At 45.1% G+C, this 25,945-nt stretch overlaps 1 protein-coding gene across 4 annotated transcripts in view; it reads left to right on the top strand.

Annotated features, from left to right (window-relative positions):
- The window catches only part of LNX1 (ligand of numb-protein X 1), a 124,451-nt gene that overhangs the window by 62,021 nt on the left and 36,485 nt on the right, over positions 1 to 25,945 (top strand). For all 4 annotated transcript variants that reach the window (XM_060299330.2, XM_030880536.2, XM_060299331.1 and 1 more), the window contains exons 2-5: positions 11,013 to 11,251; positions 11,756 to 11,908; positions 17,960 to 18,162; positions 21,063 to 21,434. In XM_060299330.2, coding sequence (XP_060155313.1) covers positions 11,013 to 11,251; positions 11,756 to 11,908; positions 17,960 to 18,162; positions 21,063 to 21,434 — 967 coding nt within the window. The remainder of the gene's footprint in view (positions 1 to 11,012; positions 11,252 to 11,755; positions 11,909 to 17,959; positions 18,163 to 21,062; positions 21,435 to 25,945) is intronic.

The following is a 25,945-nucleotide window of genomic DNA, read 5'->3' as shown; positions in this document are numbered from 1 at the left end:
TTGCCCAGCTGATGACCCTTTTACTTACTAACCGATGTTTGCTTCACCCATGAGTACACAAAAGTGCTAATGACTTTTTTTTAATGTATGGCTTCTGGTAGCTTCATGAGTGGCCATGTATCGTTCGATCCCAGGGTACATGAATTTTAACCTAGAGGAGAAAAATCCAAACAAGGAAGAATTACTTTACTTAATATCCTTAAACTAAAGAGAGATTAGTTCAGAAGCTGCAGGTATAGTGAATGAAATATAGAATACCGTTATCCAATCTGAACTCAGAAAATTCCCCAAAGCGTTCTGGTACTTAGGACCTGGCTGCCTGAAAACCAGGGCGGTCGTATTATTAGAAGTTGTGTTAGTGTTGAGTCTTTTCCAAGTAAAGTGATCAGGACTTAATTAGCAAGGGTGGGTCCTGCTGGAGTGTGGGCTTGGAGAGCTCAGATGCATCTGTTTTGGAAGAAGATGACGGATGCGTTTATTTTTATCTTAAACATAATAAAGATTTCTAGTGTTTTGCATTTAAAAAGTCATGAAATATTAGCACGTATTTAAAAAACATAGCCTGTCTTCCTCCAAAAAAAGAATCAAGACAGCCTGCAACAATGAAAACATATCTGGGTCGGCATGATTAAAAGTATAAACAGAAATCATCTAATAAAAGGAGCTAGAAAAAACATAGCGTAGGGCATTATGCTAAGTAAAATAAGTCAGAGAAAGACAAGTACTGTATGATCTCTCTTATATGTGGAATCTTAAAAAAAAAAATCACAGATGCAGAGAATAGATTGGTTACCAGAGGCAGGGGTGAAGGGGGCCCAAAGGTATGAACTTCCAGTTATAGAGTAAGTCATGTGGATGTATTATACAGCATGGGGACTACAGTTAATAATCTGCACAATAATTTGAAAGTTGCTAAGAGACTAGATCTTAAAAGTTTTCCTCACAAGGGAAAAAAATTTAACTGTGAACGTTAACTAGACTTACTGTGGCGACTATTTTACAATATATAAAAATATCGAATCATTATGGTGTACACCTCAAACTAATATAATGTTACAGGTCAATTATACCTCAATAAAATCTATCAAAGGGAATAAAACGTATCTAGGCGAGCACAATTAAAGGCATAAACAGAAAGCATCTAATAAAGGGAGCAAGAAAGAAACACAGCTGTTCCCAGAATCTCTCAGGCTGCTCTGACACATGGCCGACCCCGTGTCTGTGAGCGCTGTGTGCAGTGTCAAGGATTTAGTGGTGAGCAAAACACGTTGGACTTTTACTGTTGGGGGGAGACAGTGATTTAAAAGAGAAGTAAGTAGGGCTTCCCTGGTGGTGCAGTGGTTGAGAGTCCGCCTGCTGATGTGGGGGACACGGGTTCGTGCCCCGGTCCGGGAAGATCCCACTTGCCGCGGAGCGACTGGGCCCATGAGCCATGGCCGCTGGGCCTGTGTTTCAAAAAAGAGAAGTAAGTAAACACACAGAGTCATTTCCAAAGATGTTAAGTGCTGGGAAGTTAAAGTGGGCGCTGGTGGGAGAGACGATCCTTTAAGCGACAGTCACGGAGCCTCCGTGAGGAGGTGACTTAGAGCTTTCTGTTGTTCCCTTCGTCCCTCCTGCTCTCCCCTACTCTCTCCCGTGTTGGCATCCGACTTCTCGATGCCCACTTGTCTCCTGTGCCCACGGGCATGGCTTTAGCCCTGCTGAACCCCAGAAGCGGCAATAGACGGGTAGTCAGGCGGCCTCCAGCACCACCCCCAGCATCTGTCCTCCTCTTTGGTCTCACTTCAGCTCTGTACTTTTTCCATTTCTACTTTCTCCATTTCTACTTTACCCCTTGAGATAAAGTCTGCACCGAACTCAGTAAACCTGGCATCTACCGTGCACTTGCATCCTTCGGGTCTTTAAATGTGACATTCACACCTAGTCTGTCAGACCAATGTCACTCATTTTCCTAGACTCAGCTCAGATGTCACCTCTTCTGGGAAGCCTTCCTTGATTACCCCAAGCAGAGTGAGGTGACCCCTTTCTCTGAGCTCTCCCAACACTTGGCTCATACCTCCATCTCTCTGATAATGTGGCGTGGCAGTTTTCTGTTTTCACGTCAGTCTCCTCACATGCATACACTGTATAGTACGTTTCTTTGCATCTATAGTGTCTAACATTATGCTTGATATACAATAATTATGTTGATTACTGCTTATTGAGTTGCTACTGTATTCCAGGTACCCTTAGGGACTTGGCATGAATCTTTAAATCTCACTGTAAATAAACCTTGTGCCCATTTTACATCTGGAAAATGAGGCTCAGAGGAATCATGGAATTTGTCCAAAGTCGCAGACTGGCAGTGGCAGACCTAGGATTCACACCCAGATGTTTTAAACTTGAAAGCCTGAGCTTGTTCCACATCACTGTACCCTCTTTGTCAGGGGGCCCTCCTTATGTGCTCAGTGAATGAAAAAAACAAGGTCCTCCTTATGTGCTCATTGAATGAAAAAAAAGTATTTCAAAATCACCCATCCTGTTGCAGCAGCTTAATACATCAAAAGAAGGTATATGGCGACTATTCCTCCTATATACGTAATAGTTGTACAACCCAGACCCAATAAAATCCTATTCAAGTTATCAGGGAAGTATGTGAAAAAAGAATTCTTAAAAAGTCTCACTTTTCCCTCTTTCCTCTCCCTTTTCTCATCTCGAGTCGGAGTGCAGGGAAATCATGAGCTTGCTGAGGGAAGAAGGGAGCCTGGCATGGGTATCGCAACCAACCACAATTATGTGTTAGCAGGACTGTGGGGGTGAATCAATTCCCAGTTTGGTCATTTCAATAGACAGAACACCCAAAAGGGGACTTCAGCTCAATTCAGTAAATGTTTGCTGAGTGCCTGCTCTAGGAAATCTAGATGGTATGGGGACCCTCTGAAAGGCACCAGGTGAGTAACACTTTGTCCCTTCTCTCCAGTCCCCTCCAGCCCCGTGGAGCAAGATGTGCCCAGAGCTGACTGGGCAGCTGAGGCAGGGCTGGTGTGTCTTGACCGTCAGCCAGGAGGGACATGGGAATCCGTGAGCTTCCTCTTTCCCAAGCCACCAATATGATGAAGCCTTCTTGATCCTAAAGGGATAAAGTTTTCAAAGTTTGGTTCTATCGGCTTAATTATGGAACTAGACTCCCCCCACTCCCACCCCATTTGGAGTTTGTACTCTATTATAGAGAAAAAATGAGCAGGGAGGAGGAAGAAGAAAAAATAAGTAGGGTTAAGACGTGCCAGGGAAGAAGCTGCTGTTTTAAAAAGGGTACTCAGGGAAGGTAGACTTCAATCACGGACCTGATGGAGATGAGGGAGCTGACCAGACAGGAATCTGGAGCAAGTGTTGCGGAGAGGGGTGGAGGGGGCCGTGGAGAGACAGCAGAATGCAAGGCCCCTGAAGCAGGAGCGTACTGGGCAAGTGTGAGGACCAGCAGGAGGCCAGATGAGCAGGGGATGGAGGTGAGGGTACAAGTAACAGGGACAGAGAATACAGGGCCTTGTGGGCCATTGTGAGGACCTTGTGTTTTAGTAACATGGAGAGCCATTTTAAAAGGATCACACCGCTGCTGTGTTGAGAATAGATGGGGACGGGGCAGGGCAGAGTGTAGAAGCAGGAAGACCTCTCAGGAGGCCATTGCAATAACCCAGGCTTTGATTATGGTGGCTTGGACTAGGGCCGTGGCGGTGGACGTGATGAGAAGGCGTTAGATCCTGGATAGATCTTGCTTGATTATACTTGGGGTGTCGAGAAAAAGAAAGGAATCGGGGCTGACTCTGGGGTTTTTGGTTTGAACAAGAAGGATGTAAGGTAAAACGGAAGAGGTGGGAAGAGCAGGGAGGCTTGGGGTGTTTGGATGTGTGAAGTTTGAGATGCCTATTGGACATGGCAGTGAAGATGTGGCATGAGCGGTTTGATACAGGAGTCTGGAGTGCAGGAGATGCTCTGGGCTGGAGGCCAGGCCATGGGAGAGGAGAAAGCATGACCTCACAGCCTGGATTCAAATCCCAGCTCCACTCTGATAGATAGAAGGGAAGAAAGCCTGATCCAAATTTCCGCACCCTCATCAGCAAAGTGGAGGTGGCTTAACTGACTTGACAGCTGGGACCACTGGGAGGGTTTGAAGAAGACCACGTATGTGAAGCATAACGCGTAGTACACAGTAGACCAATAGACGTTAGCTCTTCCCAGCCCCCTTCTGTGTTGCCAGACCCTGTGGTGAGGCCATGATCAATACGGCTCAGGGATGGCCTGGGATGTCAGCCTGGGGAGTTGGGACTTGACCTGATAAGCACTGGGAAATATTTCCATGGGAAGTTTTCGAGCAAAAAGAAATTGTGTTGGTATGTTTGTGGTTAGGATGGATTGGATGGTGGGGAGGAAGGGAAAGACTGGGAACAGGGAGATGGGCTAGGGTGTGTTGCAAAGCCCTGGAGGCACGGTGTCAGGAGGGCCAGGGTGGAGGCCCTGGAGATGGAGTTGGGAGCCAGGCACACATGGCCGAGGCCCACCCTCAGCCCCCAGGGTCACCAGCACCCTGACACAGACTTTCTCTGAGCCAGAGCACTGTGGTTCCTTGAGGCTCCCGATGGCCCGTCTCCCAGGTGCCTTGTCTGAGGACACGAAGGAGAGCCTGCCGCTCTCTGACAATGATCACCTCTTCCTGCAGCGGGTGATGCAGGACCTTTAAGGTCCATTCATGTTGTTGCAAGTGGCAAGATTTCATTCTTTTTCACGACCGAATAATATTCCGTGGTATATGTATGTATGTATGTATGTATGTGTATATATATATATATATACACACACCACGTTTTCATTATTTAGCCATCGGAGGACACTTAGGTTGTTTCCATGCCTTGACTATTGTAAGTAATACTGCAGTGAACAGGGGGGTGCATATTATCTTTTCCAGTTAGCATTTTCGATTTCTTCAGATAAATACCAAGTGGAAATGATGGATCATATGGCAGTTCTATTTTGAATTTTTTGAGGAACTTCCATATCATTTTCCGTAGTGGCTGCACCAATTTATGTTCCTCCCAGCAGTAGGAACATCCTCACCTTTTCTCCACATCCTCACCAACACTTGTAACCTCTTGTCTCTTTGATTATAGCCATTCTAACAGGTGTGAGGTGATATCTCATTGTGGTTTTGATTTGTGTTTCCCTGATTAGAGAGTGATGTTGAGCATCTTTTCGTGTACCTGTTGGCCATCTGTGTGTCTTCTGTGGAAAAATGTCTATTCAGATATTCCTTTTTTTAATTGTATTTTTTTTTGCTATTGAGCTGTGTGGGTTCTTTATATATTTTGGATATTAACTTCTTATTAGATACGATTTGCAAATAATTTTTTCCCATTCAGTAGTTGCCTTTTCATTTTGTTGATAGTTTCCTTTGTGGTGCAGAAGCTTTTTAGTTTATTTATTTTTGCTTTTTGTGTCAGATTCAAAAAATCATCTATAAGACCAATATCAAGGAGCTTACCATCTGTTTTTCTTTTAGGAATTTTATGGTTTCAGGTCATACATTTAAGTCTTTAATCTGTTTGAGTTAACTTTTGTGTATGGTGTCAGATAGGGGTCCAGTTTCATTCTTTTGCATGTGGCTGTCTAGTTTTCCCAACACCATTTACTGAAGAGACTGTCCTTTCCCCATTGTATATTCTTGATACGTGTGGGTGTATTTCTGGACTCTGTTCCATCTATCTACATCTGGCTTTTTGCCAATACCATACTATTTTGATTACTGACTGTCCTTTCCCCATTGTATATTCTTGACTCCTTTGTCATAAATTAATTAACCATATATGTGTGGGTGTATTTCTGGACTGTGTTCCATCTATCTACATCTGGCTTTTTGCCAATACCATACTATTTTGATTACTATAGTTTTGTAATATAGATTTAAATCAAGAAGCGTGATGCATCCAGCTTTGTTCTTCTTTCTTAAGATTGCTTTGTCTATCTGGGGTCTTTTGTGGTTCTATACAAATGTTAGGATTGTTTGTTGTATTTCTATGAAAAACGCCGTTGGAATTTTGATAGGGTTTGCATTGAATCTGCAGATTGCTTTGGGTAGTATGGACATTTTAATATTTTCCAGTCCATGAGCACACAATATTTTCCCATTTGTGTCATCTTCAGTTTCTTTCATCAGTGTCTTACAGTTTTCAGTGTACAGATCTTTCACTTCCTTGGTCAAATTTATCCCTAGGTATTTTTCATGCAGTTGTACACGGGATTATTTTCTCAATTTATCTTTCTGACAGTTCTTTGTTAGTATATCGAAATACAATAAATATTTGTGTATTGATTTTGTATCCTGCAACTTTACTGAATTCATTTATTCTAATAGCTTTTTTGGTGGGGTCTTTGAAGGTTTCTCTATATAATATCATGTCATTGCAAAGAGTGACAGTTTCACTTTTCCTTTCCAATCTGGATAACTTTCATTTCTCGATTAGTGGCTCTTGGGCTGGTCTTCTTGAGGCAACACTCAGTGAAGGTCTGTAGAGGTTGCTGCACCCTTGAAATGGAACAGCACCGCTCCACGCAGTCCCCCACCTGGCCTGATTAGCATATGAATTTGCAAGCCCTGGTTTCAAGTAAGAGCAGACTGGGCAATTAGTGAACTCAGTAAGAGAGTAGACTCAATGTTTACCTAATTCAGAAGTGAACTGAGAAAGAAAGAATGCAAAGGAAGTTAGAAGGCTAAAGGGGAGGTTGTGTAGTTACCCAGACTGTTATAATGAGTATATTGAGGCTCAGTTTGTCGTGGACCACTTTTATTCTTCTGTCATCAGAAAGGAGCCCTCCCCGGGACTTCCATGGTGGTCCAGTGGTTAAGACTTTGCCTTCCAATGGAGGGAGTGTGGGTTCGATCCCTGGTCCGGGAGCTAAGATCCCACATGCCTTGGCGCCAAAGAACCAAAACATAAAACAGAAGCAATATTGTAACAAATTCAATAGACTTACAAAAAAAAATAACCTTAAAAAAGAAAAGAAAAGAAACAAAAGGAGCCCTCCCCTGCAAACTAGCTTGTGCCACCCGGTTGGCCGAGCTCTGAGCCCCTCAGAGCCTCTGTGAAGTATGCCGGGGGTCCATCCTGCTTCAGGTCAACCCCCATTAGTAGTGAACTCATGGACTCAGGAATTTTTGCAAGGAGGGTCATTTTCTCTTCTTACTTCCCCCCCGCCCCCCGCCTATCCTTGCAAAAAAGACAAAAATTCCATGGCACCCCCACCCAGTGTCAGCGTTCTTATATTAAGACAGATTTGCCTCTACTCACTTTGATATAGGAGCTCAGGATCTCAACTCTGTTATTAACACAACTGGTCGTCAGAGTTGCTTTGAACAGTTAGCATATCCAAAGTGGTTGAAAAATGGTTTTCCATGTTTCTTGTGTGCATCCTTCAAGTTCATGGCCGTCGCCCATCACCACCTGAGAGTACTTAGTGCTCAGGGATAACTAAAGGGCGAATAAATCCTGCCTGCTTTGAACACAACCCAGGGTTCAGCATATGTTCCTGTACTGGCCAAGGCTAATCAGCTCTTTTCCCCTCCTCCCCTCACTTGTGCCTGTAAATCAAGAGGCCCCGGGATTAGTCAACACAAAAGAGATAATTAGTAAGTACAAGCTGCTACCTTCATAGATCACCCTGTGCCTCAGATCCGAGCTACGCCAGGAAGCTGAAACAAGCAACATTGCACAAGTATGAGCCTCTTCAGCAGACCATTTTTATACAAGGTTTATGAGTCTGAATGTTTAAATCTACCCTCCCCAGATACTGTACGGATGTCTGGGATACGAGGCCAGAGGGGAGGCTTCTAAGTCATTTTATGAGGTTTTCCTTTCCTGGACTAAACTGTGTCTTTGGAACCCCAAGGATTTGAAACAGAAATGGCTTCTTAATGGCATAGTCTTGGGATTCAGAGATGTTTAAATACCTTAACTCTTCTCACAGATATGGCAGCAGAATAAGATGCTACTTTTTTTCCACTGGGATATGCTGTGTCTCCTCAGAAAGCCATGGTGTGTGCCTTTGCCAGCCGTTTGTCCAATTGGAAAATTCATTTCCTGCTCTGGCAGGGCACATGGTCAAGGGCATTGCTGCCCCAAGAAAAGAAATACTGTTTCCAGTCCAACGAAATAGCCTAGGAACTTCCTAACCATGCGTTGTTAACCGATACTGCTGGCTTACAGAGAAGTGTTCCACTCGTATGTTTATGACTTTGGAGCTGCTCAAATGCACGCTGGCTTTCATTTTTTCCATCACACAATGTTTCTTCCAATTTTTGAGTTTCTCATATCAACCACTTTGCTATTTTTAAGCAGAACAATTCAAAGCCAAAGTAGCTAATCAGAACAGTAAAACCTCACCAATTCAAGCAGGGAGCTTGTACTCTTTCAGTGAGGGAAAAACTAGCATTAGAAACCGGGGGCCTGTTTCATGTTCTATAAGATAAGGATGTAAGGTTGTAAAATCAGAGTCCTTTTCTACTAATATTAAAACCACATTTCAGGGCTTCCCTGGTGGCGCAGTGGTTGAGGGTCCGCCTGCCGATGCAGGGGACACGGGTTCGTGCCCCGGTCCGGGAAGATCCCACATGCCGCGGAGCAGCTGGGCCCGTGAGCCATGGCCACTGAGCCTGCGCGTCCGGAGCCTGTGCTCTGCAACGGGAGAGGCCACAACAGTGAGAGGCCCGTGTATCACACACACACACACACACACACACACACACAAACACATACATTTCATCAGATCATCATCATTGATTATAAGAAGCATCATATTTTATGTACCAACAAGAAAAAAAAATTTATTTATTTTTTAACTTATTTGTTTGGTTCCTCCGGGTCTTGGTTGTGGCTTGCAGGCTCCTTAGTTGTGGCTTCAGGGCTTCTTAGTTGTGGCATGCGAACTCGTGGTTGCAGCAGCATGCATGTGGGATCTAGTTCCCTCACCAGGGATCGAACCCGTGCCACCTGCATTGGGAGCATGGAGTCTCATCCGTTGTACCACCAGGGAAGTCCCCTAACAAGAAAATTTTAAAACTGCCACTGGTTAAATCATTCCAAAACACCTTTAAAGATATCCCTGCAATGCATGGGTTGGTCAGATCAGACTTTGAAATCCATTCAGACACATATGGCGACCTCTCCTGCTCTCTAGTTGTACTGTTTGGCATGAACTAGGCCTGTCCTTTAGGATGATCTCAGTAACAAAGTGTGACATCACTTTTCATCTCCTTGGGGGTATCTTTCTTGCAAAGCAAATAAAGCATTTGCTTGTCTCTTTGCAAGAAAATCAGAAATTGATGCCCTCCTTCTAAAGACAAATATTTACCACCAATATCAAATTTACATGCCACTGCTCCGTTTTTGAGACTTTCCACATATACAGTAACTTTTCATTGCAATGCTTAATCATAATGTAATCTTTTCTAAGACATTGAAGAGCAATTAAACTCAATGGCATAGTACCAAGAGTGGAGGCAACTCAATGGAAGGGACGAGATGGACACCTGTGACCATGTTTCCTTGGACAGTGGCATTTGTGTCATGACTGCAGCTTGGCAACCTGAAGCTGTGGGACCCCGTCAGTCACCCACGCATCCCAATCTCAGAGAAGTTAAAATGTGACAAAACAGGCATCTTAGAATGGTTGAATTATGGAAGTAGCTACAGTCTGTTGAGAATTCTCTATATATCTGGCAAGATATATAGAACTAAGCTCTTGACTTAATGTCAACCAGACCTTACAGCAACCCAAGATGTATGTGCAGATTAGAAAGTTTAAACAGGTTAACAAACTTGTCCCAGATCACACAGCTAGGTAAATTTCAGAGCAAGGATTCCCATCCAGACAAAAACCATAGATCTGGTTCTGTAGGCCATATAATTCATGTGCGTATCAACTGCAGACTGCTGTTTGATTCCATTCATGAGCACCGCTCCAAACAGGCTCTCAAAGCATTATTTAAAATAGCTCAGCCGTATAAGGTTTTCTGTATTGAGTTGGTAAAGATCATTTATAAATTAACATCCATTATATGCAAATGGCCACTTCTTAAAGGGACTCGCCCATTTGATTTTTGCCTTCATAACCCCTGGGAAGGTGGTTTGGCTGTCTGCAGCACTTCCTCACCACAGTGAATGAGAGTTAAATCCTCCCCATTTGCTGATCAAAACCCGACCTAAGAGCTGAGACGACTTGCCCAGTGACAGTGGAAGTGCGTCCATAGCAAAATATGGACTTAGATGGGCTCAAACCTCGGTGTCCTGGCCCTTACGCTTGCTCTTTAGCATGCGTGGTGAATGGATAGAGACCTGTTTTTTAAAGACCACGAATGTTGTTTTACCTTCCCAACATTAAAAGACATGAAAACTTTTAGCACATGGGAGCCCCGAGCCCCTGGTCCTGGCCACTCAGACCACCCCAGAGGTGGAGACTGGAAACCAAGCAAGCCTGCCTCTAGAGAATGTGAAGCTGAACCAGCTCCTGTGGCTTTGTAGTGAGGGCATTTCTGTTTCCATGGACAGTTAAATATGGAATCTGGGAGGAGCTTTGTATTTATGGTCAGTGGTTTGGGAACTAAACCCAAAAGAAGGGACTGAGAGGGTGACTAAGGACTTTCATGGTCAAAGTAAACACCAGCAAGAAGGAATTACATCCAAATAGTTGAAGACTGCCAGCCTCAAGCCCTAGGCTTGTAGACCCCGTGACAGCTCTCGTAATTTGCATTCCAGGGGCCAGTGTAGAGAGTGCTTTAACAGAATGCTGTAGACATCTTTTAAAAATGGTTCTTTCAAGTCATTCATTCATTTGGTTGGCAAGTGTATATTGACTTCCGTCCATGTGAGAAGGGAGAGGAGCCAGGGGTGAGTAAGTCAATTTCCAAGGGTGGCAAGCACGTGGACTTGAAGAGCCCTGGTTGAACAATGCGCCAAGCCTTCTCTGACCTCCTGCTGGTTTTGTTGCAGCTGCAAAGGTGCCTCCCACTACGGCCTCACCAAAGACCGGAAGAGGCACTCTCAGGAGGGCTGTCCAGACGGCTGTGCCAGCCTCACAGCAACAGCGCTGTCCCCAGAGGTTTCTGCAGCTGCCACTATCTCCTTAATGACAGACGAGCCTGGCCTAGACAACCCTGCCTACGTGTCCACAGCAGAAGACGGTCAGCCAAACAGCCCCCTGGACTCTGGCCGGAGCAACCGAACAAGGGGTGAGTCAAAGGGGGTGGTTGTCCGGGAATGGGCTCCTTGGCCTTGGGATTGCCCTGTCTGGAAAGTTATAGAAATGTTTTTTCAAGGGAAAAACGCTCTGGTAGTTTTGGGCAGCAACCCAACATCCAGTTCTCCAGAGTGAAATGAAACTGCGAGGACCTGAGATCATTAGACATGTGTGTAATCTGACCTGGCGAAAGGGGTTGAAGTTAGACCTAGTGATTCATCACTCCCTCGGTGTCCCTACCTTCCCATCCAGGTGGCTCTAGAAAAGTGCTGTTATATTCCATCCAGCCCAGGAAAAAAACCAAGTAGATTTTAAATAAACCATCCACATTGCATTGTAGAAAACTGAGAATATACAGCTAAGCAAATTCTATCATCCCACCACCTAGAAGTAATCACCGTTCACGATGTGTTGTGCGTGTCTTACCAGCCGCGTCCATAAAAGAGGACCTCTGTGAATACGTAGCTACTCTCCCTCCCTTCTCTCTTGTCCTCAGCACGGCCCTTTGAGCGATCCACCATCAGAAGCAGATCTTTTAAAAAAATAAACCGAGCCTTGAGTGTTCTTCGAAGGACAAAGTGTGGAAGTACAGTTGTCAACCAAGCTGAGCAGGGCAGAGAGAATTCTGAAAACACCACTGCCCCTGACGGTAAGTGGCCTCCCAGTAAGGCTGGGCTTCCGGAATGACGACTCCAGGCGTGATGACAACCAGACCGCCCCCACCCCCCGCTTTCTGTGACACCTCTCTTCCCAAGGGCATAAATATTTCTTACCTTGATTGGCCTCTTCTTGCATAAGTAACCAAAGGCAGAAATTATTGTTCTCTTCTTACATAGATTGAGGGAAAAGGTTTTGGAACCCTTACCTTCAGATGCTAGCTTAGTGCATATAAAGAATAATATAGTTTTTTTTTAACTGAATTATGCCTCTATTTATTTATTTTTGTCTGCTTTGTGTCTTCGTTGCTACGTGTGGGCTTTCTCTAGTTGTGGCGAGCAAGGGCTACTCTTCGTTGCGGTACACAGGCTCTAGGTGCGCGGGCTTCAGTAGTTGTGGCATGCAGGCTCAGTAGTTGTGGCTCGTGGGCTCTAGAGCGCAGGCTCAGTAGTTGTGGCTCATGGGCTTAGTTGCTCCGTGGCCTGTGGGATCTTCCCGGACCAGGGATTGAACCTGTGTCCCCTGCCCTGGCAGGCAGATTCTTAACCATTGCGCCACCAGGGAAGTCCCAAGAATAATACAGTTAAGTGAAGAACATTTAGAACAGTGCCTGGCACATAGTAAATGCTATGTAGGTATTTATTCTTATTACCACTTTGTGTGATGTGTGGTTCTGAGTGTTTTCCATGCATTAACTCATTTAATCCTCAACAACTCTTTGAAGTAGCTACTACTATTATCCGTGTTTTACAGATGAGGAAACTGAGACACCAGGAGGTTACTTAGCTTGCCCCAAATTACCCTTCTAAACTTGGAATCCAGGTTAATTTGGTTCTAGAATCTATGCAAAGGAAGTTTATGGATCTTATCCTATGTGTTTTCCCCAATATAAATGGAGCTGAGAAAATACTGTCCTGTCCTTTCTTTTCATCTAATATTAGACCTTTACAGCAGTAATAATAGTAGCTTCAGTTTTTTTTTTTGAGCTTTCCTGGGTGCCAGGTAGTGCTTTAAGTCATTTGAAGGTCACAGTGCTAAGGACAGTGATCGTGATTCTCATTTTACAGAAGAAACTTAGACTCCGAGAGATTGGGTAGTTAGTCCAAAGTCACCCATCTGGAAAATGGCAGACCTAGGATTTTAACTTGGGTCCTCTGGCTACAGAGCCCACTCGTTTACCCACTGGATTAAGCACCCTCCACTCCTTCGAGGTTGGGAGGTAAATCCGAAACCACCGTCCTTATCATGTTCTCAGAGAACTTGGAGCAGTCGTATAAGACTCCTGCTTATCCCCTCTCACCCTGTACACACGCTACATGCTCTGACTACTCTGAACTTATTGCTGTCCTATAAATACTGTGTCTCTCTCACTTCCATGTTGTTGTTCGTCCTGTACTCTCACGCCCCTTCAGCTGGCATCCTAATTCCTCTTTCCAGGCTCAGCATAGGCTTTGCCTCCTCCTGGGAGCCCTCCTTGACTCCCTCAGGCACCTGTATCTCTGTTATGGCAATGTCACCTTTCATCGTAACTGTACCAATGGGGGCAGGGGCTCTTTATCTAAGTCTTTGTGTTCTCAAGTCCAAGCACAATATATGACACATAATAGTTTTTGCTGAATGTTTCTGCAATGAGTAAAAGGATTATAACTTCCTTTCTGCCAGTCTTCCCCGCTTATTAAAGGCTCCTTAATTCCATTCCATGTAAAGTTTTCTCCTACCTGAATAAGATTGATTTGCATGTTTATTGCAGAAACTTTTAAAATAAAATATTACTATGTGTAAGACATTGGCCTAGGCTCTGTACTTTTTTTTTTTTACTGAAGTACAGTTGATTTACAATATTATGTTAGTTTCAGATGTACCACATAGTGATTCAATATTTTTATAGATTATACTTCATTTATAGTTATTATAAAATATTGGCTATATTCCCTGTGCTGTGCAATATATCCTTGTAGCTTATTTATTTTATACATAGTCGTTTGTACCTCTTAATCCCCTACCCCATTTTGTTCCTCTCCTCTTCCCTCTCCCCACTGGTAACCACTAGTTTGATCTCTATATCTGTGAATCTGTTTCTGTTTTTATTTTCTAGATTCCACATGTAAGTGATAACATACAATATTTGTCTTTTTCTGTCTGACTTATTTCACTTAACATAATACCCTCCAGGTCCATCTACATTGTTGCAAACAGCAGAATTTCATTCTTGTTTATGGCTGAGTAGTATTCTGTTGTATACATACCACATCTTCTTTATCTATTCATCTGTTGATGGACACTTAGCCAAGCTATGGAAGCAACCTATCTTGGTAAATAATGCAGCTATGAACACTGAGGTGCATGTATCTTTTCAGATTAATGCTTTTGTTTTCTTTGGATATATACCCAGGAATGGAATTACTGGATGATATGGTAGTTCTATTTTTAGTTATTTGAAAAACCTCCATACTGTTTTCTATAGTGGCTGCATCAATTTACATTCCTACCAACAGTGTACTAGGGTTCCCTTTTCTCCACATCCTCGCCCTCATTTGTTATTTGAAGACTTTTTTTTTTTTTTCCCCCCTGCGGTACATGGGCCTCTCACTGCTGTGGCCTCTCCCATTGTGGAGCACAGGCTCCGGACGCGCAGGCCCAGCGGCCATGGCTCACGGGCCCAGCCGCTCGCGGCATGTGGGATCTTCCCGGACCGGGGCACGAACCCGTGTCCCCTGCATCGGCAGGCGGACTCCCAACCACTGTGCCACCAGGGAAACCCGTTTTTTTTTTTTTTGCGGTACGCGAGCCTCTCACTGCTGTGGCCTCTCCCATTGCGGAGCACAGGCTCCAGACGCGCAGGCTCAGCAGCCATGGCTCACGGGCCCAGCCGCTCCACGGCATGTGGGATCCTCCCGGACCGGGGCATGAACCCGTGTCCCCTGCATGGGCAGGCGGACTCTCAACCACTGCGCCACCAGGGAAGCCCTGGAAGACTTTTTGATGATGGCCATTCTGACAGGTGTGAGGTGATTAGCGATGTTGAGCATCTTTTCATGTGCCTGTTGGCCATATCTGTACATCCTCTTTGGAAAAAATGCCTTTTCATGATCTCTGCCCGTTTTTTACTCAGGTTGTTTGTTTTTTTGATATTGAGTTGTATGAGCTGTTTATATAGGTAAGCTCTGTACTTTTATATAAAGATTATAAAATCCAGCTCCTGGTTCCAAGAAGTTCATTCAAGACAAAAATTAAAATACCAGAAAGAGTGAGATATAAATAAACAAAAATGACAGCTGTCAAGAGAGGCGCGCCTCTTCCCAGTGGGACGGTGTAATCCGTGTTTAAGGAGTGGTTATGACCTGGATGGGCATCCCCATCTCGACTGTGTGTTGGAAAGTAGTGGGAGATGAGGTTAAGGCCAGATTAGAAGGGTTCTGGATGCCATTTAGGAGTCTTGACTTGGGGCAGTGAACACACCTGGAAGCTTTTGCATAGAGTTATAGCAGGATGGAAGCTGTGTTTCAGGAAGATGAAGATGGCATCTGTGTTATGTGTGCAGGGGCTTCAAGTAGGAGAGAATGGATTTCCTCAGGTGCTCCAGGAAGCTATTACTCCACAGTGGGGTGAGGTATTATGACTCAGTGAGGCTGGTACAGGATTTGTGAGGCAACAAAGCTTTTAAAAAGGGCCTTAGGATCTCATTGCTTCAGTAAGTAACCCGCAGTTAGTATGGTGAACGCCCATGGTTTTATCCATCCTTTTCATATCAGTAAAGAGACTGGCTTCACTACTTAGCTGTGTGACCTGGCCAGGTTACTTGACTTCTCTGAGCTTTAGTATTTCATCATCCAAAAAAACAGGGGTGATAATAATCTAGTTCAAAGGGTTGCTGTGAGGACTAAACAAACAACAAAGTGTCATGCAACTTGCTTAGCTCAATGGCCAGCATATAATAAACACTTGGTAAATGATACTATATCCTTTAGTCCTTAAGTAAGGACACAATATTGAAAAACTTTCTTTTCAGACCAGCACTAGTTTGGCAGTTTAAAAATTACTGTAACTCTCAAAGGGAAGGTCACTAGGGTCTCATTATTGTAGCTCTAATTAACATTTCCAAGTGTGACTGGGTATGTCCTTTCAGACTATCAAACATCCTTGATCAGCTAGATTTGGGCGCATGGTTTTTGTAAATCTGTTGGGAAAAAGAGTAGAAAGGGAGAGGGAGGAGAGAGAGAAAACCAGCAGCTTTGATGATAATTTCCAAATCTTTCTTTGCTCAAAATGATTTTTTTTAAGAACTTCCATTTCCTTGTCACCAGACCTGTTCCAACAAATACTTGTGGATAGAGCCTACTTAAGGTAATCAAGATAGTTTAAACGTTAATTGAACTCGGTCACCCAAGCACTGTTAGCACCAGGAGCTGACAGATGAAGGCTGCTGCCCACAGCCTTACAGCAAAGCCCAATTGCTTACATTAAATTAACTCCCAGTGGGGGGTAAAGACCCACATTTACAACGGCTCCAGCTTCCTGTGGCAGCTAAATTGCTTTGTGTATCATGTTCTGCAATACTTAGAAATAATTTTAATTCTTGCTGTATTGTTCCTAGAGAGTTGAGTACTCATTCATGAACTCATAGTTCACTAGGGAAAATGCATTAAGGTCATGGGTTTTGAAAATAGTCAGAAAGAGTGTTTTATGTAGAACCAGGCCTGCAGTTTTGATCTTTCCCGATGACATAATTAAGGGAGAATCATAGGGCAGAGGCAGCTGTCAGCAGCTACAGGAGACAAAAGCATCAGTGCTCTCAACATGCTAACTCGAGCCTCAAGCAACTGGGGAGGAGCTGCAGCTCCCGTCAAACTAGGTGTTACGTGGCCGGCATTTCCTGGTGTCCCCCCTGTAGGCTTCTATTCCAGCCGAGGTGGAGGACAGCGCCAGTCGTTGCTGCTGGCTGTGGGTCTGTAGACCAAGTCCCCTGTGGACCCGTTGCCGGCTGTGGACCCCTGGCTTCAGGGGACTCTGAGGAAGGTGACAGGAGCTGTCATCAGGAGCCCCGGGTTCTGACCTGGCTCTGAGGACCACCACCTAACTGCCACCTCCAGCCAGTCGTGCCACTTCTCCTCTCCGAGCTCACGCATCCTCCCTTGTGAAACAAAGGTCTGACTGTCACTGTCAAACTACACAGCCTGAGAAGCAATTCTGTGTGTGGGCCCAGCAGGGCGGGGGACCCGTGACAGATTTCAAGGCGAAAGAGTCCTCAGTGAAAAGGTGAAGTTTGGAAACACCAGCCTGGGTCTCTGAACCTCCTTTTGGCTCTGAATCCAGCCATACCAGCGGATCGGGGACGAACCTCTGGATGCCACCAGCTGGGCCTGGGCCTCTTTCCTTGATCGTGCATTAGGCCATTTGACTTCCCTTTACTGACAACAGGGTAGAGAGGACTGATTCACTAAGCCTGAAAAGCAGGTCCTCCCAGGAGGAGATCTTCAAAATGATCAAAAAGAGCAAAACAGGCTTGTTCTGTTTTGCCCCTTGATTAGTAAGTGATCAAACTGCAGCCCTTTGCATAATGACTGTTCGTTCATTCCTCTTCATTCGGTAAACATAGGCTGAAGTCTCCTGTGTACAGAGATCTGTGCACAGAACTACAAAACAGCCAGAAATTATGTCCTCAAGGATCTTAGAGTCCAGTGGTGGGTATAAGAAATGGGCATGAATAATAATAGTAATAATAATAATAGAAGGCTCGGTGCCATGAGAAATAAAGCTTTATGGGAAATGGGAAGTTTAGAGAGAGCAGGGGGAAAGGGATCAGGGTAGAGTTTAATTGGAAGGGATCATTTCATGCAGGCCTTGAAGGAAAAGTTGGGTTTAGGCCTAGAATGGAAAACATTCCAGGCAGAGAAACTTATGCTGGCACAGAGGCAGGAAGATGGAAAACATGTACAAGGAACAACGAATAGTTTAGTTTGGCTGGAACCAAAGTTTGGCAAGAAAAGGAGTGGTTGGAAATGTCCGTTGGGGGGGTGTCTTAAATAAACATTGTCCATTTTAGTCTTTCCAAGGTTGTATCACCTGATTCCATATGGTGAAATTACCAGAGTCAAGATCAACCGAGCGGATCCCAATGAAAACCTCTCCATTAGGCTTGTGGGAGGCAATGAAACCCCGCTGGTCCACATCATTATCCAGCACATTTATCGTGATGGGGTGATTGCCAGAGACGGCCGGCTACTGCCAGGAGACATCATCCTAAAGGTAGAGACCACGGCTGTGGAGCCATGAAGAGGGTCTTAGCAAAAGTCACTTCAGAGCAAATCGGTGGGTGGGTGGGTGGATGGATGGACGGACGGGCAGACGGGCGGACGGACAGGCGGACGGACGCATGCGTAAAGCACTAACGTAAATGTGGAGCCGTCACTTTCCATAGTTCTTATGTTGATATGGCTCTTCATACAAGATTTGTAATCTGAGATAGGTCCCTAACCCTTCTGTCTTTCTTGTATTTTTTTTTTTTTTTTGGCCCTGCCACACAGCATGCGGGATCTTAGTTCCCCGACCAGGTGCCCCCTGCAGGGGCAGTATGGAGTCCTAACCACCGGACCACCAGGGAATTCCCATTCTCGTTGTTTTGATCTCTTTCTCTCTCTATAAATACTGTCTCTGTATCATGTATCTTTTTTTTTTTTTTTTTGCGGTCCGCGGGCCTCTCACTGTTGTGGCCTCTCCCGCTGCGGAGCACAGGCTCCAGACGCGCAGGCTCAGCGGCCGTGGCTCACGGGCCCAGCCGCTCCACGCCACGTGGGATCCTCCCGGACCAGGGCACGAACCCGCGTCCCCTGCATCGGCAGGCGGACTCTCAACCACTGCGCCACCAGGGAAGACCCTCTGCATCATTTTGTCTCTGTGTTCCCCTCCTTCCTCTGCCTTCTGCTATCTTCCCCCTCCCTTTTCTCTACCTCTGCGTTCTTCTCTCTTCCTTTTCCTCCTCCCTCCTCTCTCTTCCTCTCTCACCCTTTCCTCCCACTTTAAGTAGCACTAACATAAAACAATATAAAACCGAAGCCTATATCTTCTTAAATTGTTTTTAGAGCAGATAAATGGAACATTTTATATTTTACTTAATCACTTACATTCACACACCCCTCTAAAGTAAATTTCCTAGAGCTTAATGGCCCTTCACACACACGCACGCACACACATCCCTAAGCTATTCTGCCAACCCACAGACATTCCAGGGGAGACAGGTGGTGGAAGAGAACACGTGGGGCATTACTGTCCTCTGAGGCTTGACTGAGGGGAAGGATGCTAGGGAGGAATTTTCAGAAGAAGAGAAAGGATAAAGGAAGAGTTGTTTATCAGACAGAAGTCCAACATGTGCCAAAAGTGATAAGAAAAAACCCCTGCCTTGGTCATATATTTCCTGTCTGATACTCAGATGACAGTTTCATCCCATCCCTTCTGGGTTGCTGAGGGGCCAGCTCCTGATACATCATGCGCTGGTTCTCTGGCAAAGAAATTCTTATTGTTTGGAATAAGAGGAGAAAGAACTTAAAGCAGTTATTGTAGAAACACAGATGTTCTCACTGGCCTCCGAGGTGGAGTACGAGGCAGGGCCCGTCAACCTCAAGGGACGGTCAGCCGTGCAATCAGCGACACTCTGCATGGCTTCCTCCCAGTTCTGCGGAAACTATGCTGCCTGGAACGGTTGCCTAAGGAAAACCTTTTTGATTCTTGTGACCTTCAACTGGCACTTGCAAGCAAAAGAGGTGCCAGGAGTATTTAGCAGGCGACCCTGACTTTCTTTTGGCCTCGGTGTGATGGAGAAAACCAGACCCGGGATAAGGTGTCAGAGCAGAGCCAGGTCTTTGAGCTCACCTGTGCTTGGACAGAGGTGATGAGCCTTGTCTGAGCACGAGGGAGCCTCCGTCCATCCCTGGAGATGGAACAGAGGACTAGCGATGGCACGCTGCAGGCAGGCCCATGAAATCTCATTCCAAGATTCTTCTAACTGTTGGCTGCAAGTACAGGAAATCTTACCAAACCATAGAAATTCAAGAAGGTTGTTTCTCTTCTGTGAGGCCTCCTTCCTTAAGCACAGAGTGTAGTGCTGCTGTGAAATTATTTTCTTCCCAGGCAGTGACCAGCACTGAGATCTGAAGCCTTCAGGCTGGGCCTGCCTAGAGTAATTAAAACCAGAAAGCCCCATGCAGCATCAGCCCTGAAGATCATTAGCGAGGCACAAATGAGTGGGCCAAGCTGGAGGACATTTAAGCAGCCTAATAACGTGATCCAGCCTTTCAATAAAAGAGCCGAGAAGCTTCCATTCACATCCGTTTGTTTGAAACTGTAGAGATTTTTTTTCTCTCCTTTGCTGAGAACATGGGCAAAAGACCTTGTAGGTGAACACCTGGAGACTTGACACACACACACACACAGACACACACACACACAGACACACACACACACACTTGCCAACACTCAAATATTTTCATGTACACACACATTCCCTCCCTCCCTCCCTCCCTCCCTCCCTCTCTCTCTCCCTCTCTCCCTCTCTCTCTCTCTCACACACACACACACACACACACACACACACACACACACACACACACACACACACACACACACACACACACACACACACACACACACACACGGTAGTGGGTCCTGGAAGTTCCAGTACAGGTGATCCAGGGAGAAAAATTCATCTGGAGATGTTTGGAAAGAAAATGCCAACTCAGTTTGATTTAAACAGCAGTTTAATGTAATCATTAATCAGAAATTTTCTTTTCTTCTTTTGCCTTTTCCCACTTGTCTTCCTTTTCCTCCCCCCTTCAGCTGAAAAATAAGTTTAGCAAGCAACAGAAAGGAGGGTTAGGACTATATAAATACATTCAAGGGCCTGTGTAAGGACAAGACTGAAGAAAGATGGTGTCTGCTGAGAGAGTTGAAAGGTGTGCGGCTAATACTCAGGGAAACCGGGTTACAGGTTCTGTTGGAAGATGGGGGTATCTGGACGGAGAAGAAGGTGATAGAGCAGAGTGGTCCTTCAGGAAGGGCCCCAGGGAGTCTGTGGGCTGGGCCTTTGGGGCAGGTTTGTGGCCGGTGGCGTGGACGGCTCGGTCGCTGCAGATTCTGAGGTCCCCTTGCCCTAGGTCAACGGGATGGACATCGGCAACGTACGGCACAACTATGCCCTGCACCTCCTGCGGCAGCCCTGCCAGGTGCTGTGGCTGACGGTGCTGCGGGAGCAGAAGTTCCGGAGCAGGACTGATGGGCAGCCCCTGGACACCTACGGGCCCCGGGATGACAGTTTCCACGTGATCCTCAACAAAAGCAGCCCGGAGGAGCAGCTTGGAATAAAACTGGTGCGCAAGGTGGACGAGCCTGGGGTGTTTATTTCCAACGTTCTGGATGGTGGCGTGGCAGACCGACACGGTCAGCTGGAGGAGAACGATCGTGTGTTAGCCATCAATGGACACGACCTTCGGTACGGCAGCCCGGAAAGTGCAGCTCATCTGATTCAGGTGGGTCACGGGTCATTACAAGATCCCAGTCAGCAGTTGCCAGCATGATTAGGAACACTCGTCACCCTGACCCACCTACCCTGTTACTACCCCGTGTGACGTACAGTGCCTCCCTTTCGAGGAGCTGAGGGTGGAGGGCCAGGGAGGAATATTACTCCAGCAAATGGTGTGTCTTGGGGTCATGGCCATTCCGTTGGTGTTGCCAGTCATCCAGTCTTGACTGCAGGGAAACGCATTGGGCGAGGTGTTGCAACCCCACCAGGTTAAGATCACTCAAGGTCAGCGGGGTTGTGTCATCCCTGTACCTAGTATGATAGTCATAGACTCAGGGCTCACTTAGATGTGTTCTGGACACTTCCAAGGCATCTGGTTGTACCAACTCCTGTAAGAAGCTGGGCCATGGGATCCTGGCCCAGAAGCTGGCCAGGGATCCTGTGGACAAGAAACCACTGTAGGATTGGCTAAGGCTGAGCCCTGTCTCCATGGCTGAGTCCGGCCCCCTTCGAAAGCCCAAGGGAACTCAAATATGAACCTAAGGAAGTCCCCCTATAGGAGAGGCATACAAATTATCATCAGTCAGGCAAATAGAGCTCATGATCGCCTGACATTAGTTCAAACTAATTCACTCTCCTGACAGACGCGATGTTACCAAGCCCCAGCATGCATCCTGTTGACTTTGGCTGGGTCACCATGAGTTTTTCTTCTTGTTGTTGTTGTTGTTTTTCATTGAACTATAGTTGATTTACAGTGTTGTGTTTCAGGTATACAACAAAGTGATTCAGTTTTACATATATATGTATAATTTATTCTTTTTCAGATTCTTTCTCTGTATAGGTTATTACAAAATATTGAGTGTAGTTCCCTGTGCTATACAGTAGGTCCCTGTTGGTTATATATTTTATATATAGTAGTGTGTATATGTCAATCCCAAACTCCTAATTTATCCCTCTCCCACCTTCCCCTTTGGTAACCATAAGTTTCTTTTCTATGTTCGTGGATCTATTTCTGTTTTGTAAATAGGTTTATTTGTATCTTTTTTTTTTAGATTTCACATATAAGCGATATCATGATATTTGTCTTTCTCCGTCTGACTTACTTCACTTAGTATGATAATCTCTAGATCCATCCACGTTGCTGCAAATGACTTTTTTTTCATTTTTTTATGGCTGAGTAATATGCCATTGTGTATATGTACCACCTCTTCTTTATCCATTCCTGTGTCAATGGATACTTAGGTTGCTTCTGTGTCTTGGCTATTGTAAACAGTGCTGCAATGAATATTGGGGTGCATGTATCTTTTTGAATTATAGTTCTCTCCAGATATATGCCCAGGAGTGGGATTGTAGGATCATATGGCAACTCTGTTTATTTTAAGAAACCTCCACACTCTTCTCCATAGTGGCTTTACCAATTTTCATTTCCACCAACAGTATATATAGGAGGGTTCCCTTTTCTCCACACCCTCTCCAGCATTTATTATTTGTAGACTTTTTGATGATGGCCATTCTGACTGATGTGAGGTGATACCTCATTGTAGTTTTGATTTGCATTTCTCTAATGATTAGTGAGGTTGAACATGTTTTCATGTTCCTGTTGGCCATGTGTATGTCTTCTTTGGAGAAATGTCTATTTAGATCTTCTGCCTATTTTTTGATTGGGTTATTTATTTTTCATCATGAGTTTTTCTAATGTTCTCTGAGCTTCCAGCTTTATTCCTAGAGAGACAGGCTTTGTTCTGGGCTCTTGTATTCTAACCCTTTAATCCACTTCATTTAGCCAAAATGTATTAAGTTTTTGCTGCTTGCCTAGCCCTGGATTAGGTGCAGAGAACAGGGAGATGATGACCTCTTAGGCTGGTCTCCCAAAGGAGTCCACAGTCTAGTAGAGGAGGTGGACTTTTTCTAAATGACTGCCATGTGGTGTGACAGTGTGTAATGGTGAAATTAAGTATAGTGCTGGTGTAGACAAAGGAGAGTGGGGTTTTTTTTGTTTTTTTTTGTTGTTTTTTGGTTTTTTTTACTGAGATGGGGTCTAGAAATTCTTCACAGAGGAGGAAAATCTTGAACTGGGGTTTTGATGGATCAACACAAAAGAATGTTTCCCCAAAAGCCAGTTAGGGAAATGATTAACATCTGGAGAGTGGTATACATTTTAAAAGCAGCAATAGATAAGGCAAGAGTGGTAGGCAAGGGCCAGATCATGTAGAGTTTTACAGGCCACGATAAGGAGCTCAGACCTTACCCCCAAGGCCATGCGGTGTCATTGGAAGGGTTTAAGAAAGGAAGTGACATGACTTTCTAGCAAGATCTCTCTAGAGGCAGTGGAGAGCTGATACTCGAGAGGGGCAAGACCAGAGGCCTTGTCTTAAGATGCGTTTGCAGTTATCTGGCACATCACGTCAGCTTCCACTTAGTGACTGAAGTATTAATTCTTCAAGTACAGACAGAGTCAGCAGCAGTAGCTGACTGGTCCTTGTACCAAGTTCCATGGAGGATGACATTCAGAAGACAGAGCCTACTCTCAAGGACTTGATCATCTCAGTACAAACACATCTCCCTACCCGTGGGTTCCAGTCACGGAGCTCTTCCAGGTGTCGGCAACTCTTTTCACTGTCGTATGTGTGGTATCTTATCCCTCTCTTTTGAGGAGAACCAAGCAGCGGATGAAATTATTGCCATTTTAAAGGTGGAAAGCCTGAGGCAGAGGGTGCAAGGGGACTTACCCTGCTTCCTCCAGCCACCAGGACAGGAAGTACATGTGGTGCTTTGGTCCCCAAGCTGGGACTTCTGATGGTGCCCCAGTTCCAAGGTGATTCTTAACCTGATGGCCGTCCATCTGCCCTGTGGGGCCTGAGGTCACGCCCTGTGGAGCCGGGGGAGCACAAAACCAGAGTTACAAGAGACATTTCCTTTCTGCACTTTATGCCGTCTATTCCCAAGTTCACATGCCCAGCTCCAACTTCTTTGAACACCACACTTGCATAGACAGCTGCCTGCTTGGCATCTCCATGTGGCTGTCTGAAAGGCATCTCAAATTTAATGTCCAAAAGTGAACCCTTGACTTCTCCCCGCTCCACCCCTTTCCAAACCTGCTCTTCCCCTCAGTCTTTCCTCACCTCTAGAAATGGCACCGCCATTTTCTCGGTTACTTGGACCAAAAAGAATCGTTACTCTTCTGCATCCCCAGCCTACAATTCATCTCTCACCAACTCCATGGCTTGGATCAGCCAGGCCACCATTATCTTTGGTCTAGGCCACTGCAAGAACCTCTTAACTGGTCTCCTTGCTTCCATATTCCATGCTCCTCACCTCTCTCTCGACTCAGCAGTTAGAATGACTACTTTACAGAGTCAATTCCACCATGTCGCTTTCTTGCCCTCAGCTCTCTGACGCTTCCCAAGGCACTCAGATTAAAATTCCAAATCCTTACAGTGGCCTGCAAAGCCATGCTAATCTGGTCTTCAGTTGTCTCTGCAACCTCATCTTAAGCAGATGGGGGAGAATTTCTGGTATTCTCCCCCTTGTTTAACCATGCTCAGTCACACTGCCTTCTTGCTATTCCTCAAATATTTTTAAGAACTTTCTCAACTCAAGGCTGGTGTTCTTGCTGTCCCTCTGATCAAAACACTCTTACAAATGTCTATAGAACTCCTACACTTCACTCAGGTCTCTCCTCAAATGTCACCTCCTCAGAGACACCTTCGCTGACAATCCCACTTAAAGTGGCATCTCCCACCCTCAATTTTCAATTCTGTATCCCCTAATCTTCTTGATCTTCTTTTTTTGGCCATGCCACATGGCTTGTGAGATCTTAGTTCCCCAACCAGGGATCGAACCCATGCCCGCTGCATTGGAAGCGCTAAGTCTTAACCACTGGACCACCAGGGAAGTCCCTAATCTTCTTTATCTTCTACCAACAAATTATTGTATTATTACCTGCCAATCTAGCATAGTGTAGGACAGTAGAGTATTATATCTCAAGCACTTAGAGATATGCCTGGCAGTAATAGGCACTCAATAAATATTTGAATGAATAAGTTTAGTCAGATTATAAAAATGTATAATATATAATTCACACATTAATCCCATCTCATAGGGATATTTTTTGTCAAACCATTTACTGAAGAACAAGCATCAAATCCACTTTTACATTATTTGTCCCCAAGGTAGAGCTCTACTTGTTGTCGCCTTGAATTTGCTCAGTTATTATTGGTTGAGCACCTTCTAAGTGCCAAGAGGTGTGTAGTACAATGGTGAACAAGACTGACACAGTCCTGGCCTGTTGGAGCTTGGAATACATTCCCACCTCTCCTCAAATACAATTAAGTCAGCACTGAGCAGGTGGTGTAGCCTGTATGTGCCAATGGGTGAGAACAGGATATCGACAATGTTTTTGAAAATATTAATCCATGGAAAAGGAAAAGCCCTTGGTTTTTTCTTTGTGAAGAAACTGCACTCTAAGCATGATTTTCTTCTCCTTAAAAAGCAGACTCTTGGGTGATCAGTTTTTTT

The sequence above is a fragment of the Globicephala melas genome, chromosome 5 (genome assembly GCF_963455315.2).
Source record: "Globicephala melas chromosome 5, mGloMel1.2, whole genome shotgun sequence".
NCBI classification, from domain to species: domain Eukaryota; kingdom Metazoa; phylum Chordata; class Mammalia; order Artiodactyla; family Delphinidae; genus Globicephala; species Globicephala melas.
The sequence above is the reverse complement of the archived record's forward strand: the minus strand, read 5'-3'. Positions and strand labels throughout refer to the sequence as shown.